The sequence below is a fragment of the Sorghum bicolor genome, chromosome 3 (assembly GCF_000003195.3).
Source record: "Sorghum bicolor cultivar BTx623 chromosome 3, Sorghum_bicolor_NCBIv3, whole genome shotgun sequence".
NCBI lineage: Eukaryota > Viridiplantae > Streptophyta > Magnoliopsida > Poales > Poaceae > Sorghum > Sorghum bicolor.
The window spans coordinates 56,240,958-56,247,101 of NC_012872.2; the positions used below are offsets into that span (position 1 = coordinate 56,240,958).

General features: G+C 50.9%; 1 protein-coding gene across 1 annotated transcript; it reads right to left on the reverse strand.

Annotated features, from left to right (window-relative positions):
* Nucleotides 2,058-3,893, reverse strand: LOC8084851 (polygalacturonase). The gene is made up of 4 exons (XM_002458142.2): nt 3,352-3,893; nt 2,984-3,273; nt 2,633-2,876; nt 2,058-2,496 (listed from the first exon to the last, which is right to left on the reverse strand). Exons 1-4 carry the CDS (start codon nt 3,808-3,810, stop codon nt 2,275-2,277), a joined length of 1,215 nt encoding a protein of 404 aa, XP_002458187.1. The 5' UTR covers nt 3,811-3,893; the 3' UTR covers nt 2,058-2,274.

Below are 6,144 nucleotides of genomic sequence, written 5' to 3' on the forward strand. Positions count from 1 at the left end.
TTAATTTCCAGGGTTGTCTTAAGTCATGCTATATTAAATTTGACCAAAATATTAGAAAAAAAATAGCAATACTTATGATTCAAAGTATTTGTTATTAGACTCCTTGAAATATAGTTTTACAGTGTCCTTTGTGTCACGGATATTGGTACTTTCTATTATAAATTTGATCAAATTTAAAATAGTTTGACATAGCTTTATAAGTTCACTTATTTTGGAGAGAGGAAGTATTATATATAGTTGAAAGAGTTTTAGATGGCATATTGCATAGCATAGATATGCACATTTTAAATAGGAGTCTTCGATTTAGACGAGGGTACAAATGCATCGATAGAAAACTGAGTAGAAGTAACTGATAGGAGTATCCTTAGTGGATCCAGCTATACTAGAGTTGAGAGGAAGGGAACAAAAATTATCTTACACTCTCTTAGATTATAAGCAAAATGGCACCTAGCAAGGATTATATATAATTTTGGTGGCTGGTTGACAATGATTAAGGGCTTGTTTGGCAGGGCTTCTTCCTAACTCTGGCTCCTCCAGAGTTGTCCTGCCCAACATCTTTTCGGAGAAGCTGTTTTTTAGACAAAACGAAGAGCCGGATCCGTTTTGGCGAAGCCCCAAAACGGCTCTGGCTCCTCCAGAGAAGCCCCTGAGGAGGAGCTCTACCAAAGAACCCCTAAATGAACTAATGTGGTTCATTAGTATACAAGGTTTTAGTCCATTTGGATGCAAGGATCAAGTGATCAACATATCAAGGAAGACTAAGGAGCACGATTGAAGATCATAGAAGACACGCAAAAAGTCTAATACGTCAAGAAGGACAAGCTTGGACCAAAAGCCACGAAGAAAAGAAGATGAACAAGAGTTGCAATCAGCCAATCACCTACCGAAAATCTCTAGTGGTGCTCTCTATAGAGAACCAGAGGATAGGCACCAATCACAAGATAACTCTAGTGCATATGAAGAACCAACACCTTCATTCACTGGATAACTATGGTGATACCAAGGACTGAGCACCGAAGACATGGTTGGCTTCTAGAAGCTCTACAAAAGATTTTAGAGGGCACCAGAGAAAGGACCCTCCAACAGTCAGCAACAGCTAGTCGACGTGGCATCACAAAAAAGGCTCTGGTGAGGCACTGGAAACTCCGGTGTGAGTGCAGAAGTTGTAGCTAGCCACCTACGACTATATCTGGAGGTTGACACTATATATAGCCATACGTTTGTCCATTTCAAGTGTGTTATAGGGTTCTGAAGTTGTAGGGGAGTTGAGTCTCTCATCCAAGTGCTCTAGTCACCACAAGTGCTTAACGAAAGATTAGATGATTAAGTGATAAGCCAATAACGAAAGATTAGATGATTAAGTGATACCAATGTAACTACTGAATTGTTATTGGCTCATTGGTAGAAACGCTTCTCGAAATCTACATTGGATGATCTATATATGTTTTTTGATCATCTGGACTTAACACAATGATGAAGTTCATTCTTCAATTTAAGGAAGTTCACAAGACTAGCTTAGCTGGTTTAGGGAACCAACTAAGGCCTTGTTTGGATGTAGTCGTATTCACATCAATCCACATGTGTTGAGGTGGATTGGAGTGGAACTTGAACTAAATTCCACCCCAATACATACCAAGACACATGGATTGAAGTGAATACGACAACATCCAAACAAGGCCTAAGCCTGTTTGTAATGGATGATTTTCCCGAAGTCACATTATCTTCATCTACACTCCAAATTAAACTCTCTATATACGCTTTTCAATAGTCTTGTGATAGGAACACAATTTTGGAGTATGTTACACATTTTGACAAAAGTAAAAAAAAACTGGCTTAACTAAACCCGGCTATAAGTATGTCTCTGCTGCAATTTCTAGGATAGCCCCTTTCGCTCATATTTTGCTATCAAATTTGATCCTCTTTGCTTGCATGTGATTTTCTTGTTCCATCTTGAACTCCTCGATCATATTTTGGTTGTTAACGGATTTCTTTTTTTCAGTTATACTAAGATATAGTAGTAGATAGAAGATGGTATGGGGCAATGGGCTAGTTGAGATTATTGGTTCTATTCTCCCATTGATGACCTACTATTAGTTACACAGTTGAACACGGGCCAACTGTTATTACAGCAGAATAGAGCACATAATCCAAGTGTCCATTCCACACCATTTAGTGCTTGCTCGGTTAATCCTCAGTCCAAACGGATCAGGATTGAATATTGATCCCTTTGGATTGGGAATTAACCAAACGAGCCCTTATTAATTTGTAACCGCGCTACAGGCAACTTGGAGGCTCGACTTCGCCGGAAGCCCTGCCGTCCGCGTGCTGGCAGGTCGCCTCTGCCGGCTTTCCGCCGTCCAAGGTGAGCTTGATGTCCTTGAGGCCGATCCCGCTGCACGGGTTGCTCGCGCTGCAGTCGAACTTCACCGCCACCTTGGACGCCGACGTCCCCTGGATGTCCGTGTACCTCACGTCGCTGATCTTCACGGCCGAGCTCTGCACCGCGCACGCAAGCAAAACACAATTCTAAGCAGAGCAGCTATATATATTTGTACGAGTCATGCCTGCTCGGTGCTCGATCGAACTGCATCTGTGTACATGCATGTATGTGCCGCACGCGCGAACGGCGAACCTGATGGGGGCAGCCCGCGCCGCGGCCGTGGTTGGGGCAGTAGCTCTGGTCGATGATGATGGGGTTGCGCACGTCGTGCATGAGCGCGTGCTCGAAGGCGACGCCGCGCACGTACGCGCCCTCCACCTTGGCCCGCGCCCACGTCTTGATCCGCAGCCCGTTCTCGGTGCCGACGAAGGCGGCCCCCGTCACCGTCACGTTCTCCACGCCACTCTCCTCGCTCTCCTTCCCCAGGCTCCCTATGCTGGACGCCACCGGCACCGGCACCGGCGGACCCGAACCATCAAACAAGTGACGACGACAACAGCGTGTGCTGTGTGCGAAGAGTGTGCTCAGTCCACTACTAGGCACCTTATGCCATGGCCCGGGCCGCAGCTGACGTGCTCGACGCGCAGGTTGCTGGTGCCGGGGCCGACCGAGACGCAGTCGTCCCCGGTCTGGATGCCGGTCCGGGTGACCGTGACCTGGGACGAGCCCTGCACGTGGATCCCGTCCGTGTTGGGGCTGCTTCCCGGCGCGACGATCTGTACGTCCTGCACCGTGACGCCCTCGCAGCCGTTGATCACGACGTGGTACAGCTCGCTGTCGACCGAGGTCAGGCCGCTGATCACCACGTCCCTCGAGTTCAGCACCTTCAGCGACTGGCGACGCACATTCGCGTGGTGCACGTAAATTTCTGAAAAACAAAAGGATGCATGTGATGTGCTATGGCAACTCACTGTCGCTCCGCTGGGGCAGCCGCTGTGCCCGGCTGCCTTGCACGCCCACAGCGCCTCGCCGCGGCCGTCGACGGTGCCGCCCGACACGGTGAGGCCGTCGACGTGGTCGAACACGATCCAGCCGTCGTCGTCCCCGCCAGAGCTGCCGCCACGGCTGGTGTAGCCTGATGGCGCAACAAGCGTACCATCGACCTGAAGCGTCACCCTGCTGCTGGAGCATGGGCCGGTGAAGGCCGCACGGCTGAGCAGGAAGTGCCCGTTCGGCACGTACACGGTGGCCGGCTCCTGTGATCGGCAAGCGGCGGACCAGGCACTGGCGAACGCGCCGGACGAGTCCGTCCGGCCGCCAGGCTTCGCTCCGAAACCGGCGACATTGTACGCCGCCGCTTCAGCTGCACCTGACGAAACGTAGCAATAGAGCAGCAGCAGCACTAGGGAGTAAGCGTTGGAGCGAGCCATGACGATGCATCAAACACTTCGACGTTCTTGTTGCAGTCCTACTCCTACTGGCGAGCAGTTCCCTTCATCGTCCTGTTGATTTATAGAGCCGTCCTCATCGTGTGAATGAGGATGGGGATGGGGTGCGTGCGACACAAGGGCTTGCAAGATTTGTGGCGAGATTGCAGAAACCAAGTCCAAAATTGCAGACGCCCTGCACACTGGCGGACTAGCTAGCAAGAGCGGCACGTGACACGATATGTAGCATGCAGTTATTAGATGATACAACGTTGGCGCTCGGCAACAACGAGTTTGTCAGCAGATTGCTTAAGCGGTGGAGTTCCTTCCATAGGAGTACATCATAACTTGAGCTTGCTGACCCCTGACGGATACAAGCTCCACCCTTCAAGGCTTCAAGAGAAATGGCGCATGGGATGGGAGGCACCGCGCTACAAGTCCGCAACTAGGTATACCTTGGCCTTGTCGTTGAACGGCGGAGACAATCAGCACAAAACCGGGTGGAATCTTATGAAAACTGGGTACCCACGTCACGTCTGGAAATGTTCTGATTGAGTGATAGACTGAATTGACCAGTGATCATGCCGATCATTTTTTTTTAATTGTTTTTACGATGTGAACGAGACCTTCAGCTAGCATTAGTAGTTTGGTACTGCTTATGGAGAAGCAAACAGTATCCTCAAACCAAGCAAGGACAGGAAGCTCCTTGCTCCTTGTGAAACCATAAACCCTGACTAGCGGTGGCCAATGCCCAGTCCCATGGCTAATGGTAAGAATCGTCTCACGAATTCCAGAGAGTAAAATTCAGTCATCCCGGTCCCTCAGCTGAAGAACTACCATTTTCAGATCCTAAACTTGATTCCAGGGTGTCATCTATATCCCCTAAGAGCATCATCACTTCATTGGTAGTAGCAGATCCGGCAGCCAGAATCAAAGCCACCGAGGCAGCGATGGTGGACGCCGTGCACGAGAGAGGAGACGCGAGCAGAGTCCAGGAGTCCGTGGTTTAGGAAACAGAAGAAATACAAAAGTAGGGGCCTTGGGGAGACAAAGCTCTGTCTTTTGTTTAGAGTGTGTTTGGTTGGTCTCTAAATCTGACTTTTGTTTAGATGGGTTAGTTTTGGGTTGTTTGGTTGCCTGGCTAGCTCCTGGAGCCAGACTCCACCCAAGATGGCAATGGAGACCCGAAACCCGATTCCCCGTGGGGAATTCCTCTACTGGGGATCGGAGATGGGAGAGATTTACTCCCCACGGGGAGACTAATAGGGAAAATTCCCTCCACATCGGGTCTGGCGGGTTCGAGGATGTTCCCTATGTCCCCGTACCCAAAACCCACATATATACCCGCCCCGTTAATAAATACAGATATACAGAATATGGATACAGAGGCCCAAGACGCCAGGTCCAACATCCAGCCCAACTAGTAGCTAGTATATATTGCAACAACTAACCCTAACATCCCACAACCACCCAGCCGCCAGCACCGAGCTGCTCGCAGAGTCGCAGCTTGCCTCCTCCCATCCGAGACCAAAATCCAATCCCACCCAGGCAAGTCGCAAGAAACCAGGAAGGCACCCAGCCACCGGCCAGCTGCTTGGGCCTCTCCGCTGCTCCCTGCTCCCATAGGCCATAGCTCCATCCCATCCCGGCCAGATCCTCCCAGGCATTCTCGCCTAGGCGGCCAATGCAGCACCGCTGCCTGCAGCTGCAGCAAGCTGCACGAGTTCGCGACTGTGTCCGTGGCTCCGTATGTGGCGTGTCGACGCGTCTTCGCTCTAGATTGAGCACGAGCTTCCAGATCTCGAGTGGTACAGGTCCCCCGCTTCCTCTTACTAAACATGGATTCGCCCAATACTTCCTCTTCCTCGCCTATGTTCAGATCTCTTATTTAGTGTCGGGTACGGGGATCCCCGTCGGGGACCAATTCCCTGCGGGGAACAGGGATGGGAGAAAAATGTCCCCCAATGACCTTCGCGGGGACGGGGATGGGGAAATTTCCCCCCCGCGGGGACGGGGATGGTGGGTCAATCCCCGACGGGGAATTCCCCATTACCATCTTGAGGCTCCACCGGACCTGCCATACAGCTAGAGCCAGGCCCAAGTAGAAATACTAGGTTGGTGTTTCTTCTAGAGCCGGGGCTGAGCTAGCCGCTTATCTTGTTAGCGTCACCTCCTACGGTACGGTGTGCCACCGCTCCTCCTCACTCGCGCCCGCTCCTCCTCCATGCACACCTTGTCCTCCTTCCCCTACTCCTTCCCCCTCCCATGGTGGCGCGAGCTCCTTCCCCTCTCCACCCCTCCTTGTTCAGTTCGAGCTCCTTTCCCTCCCCATGGCGA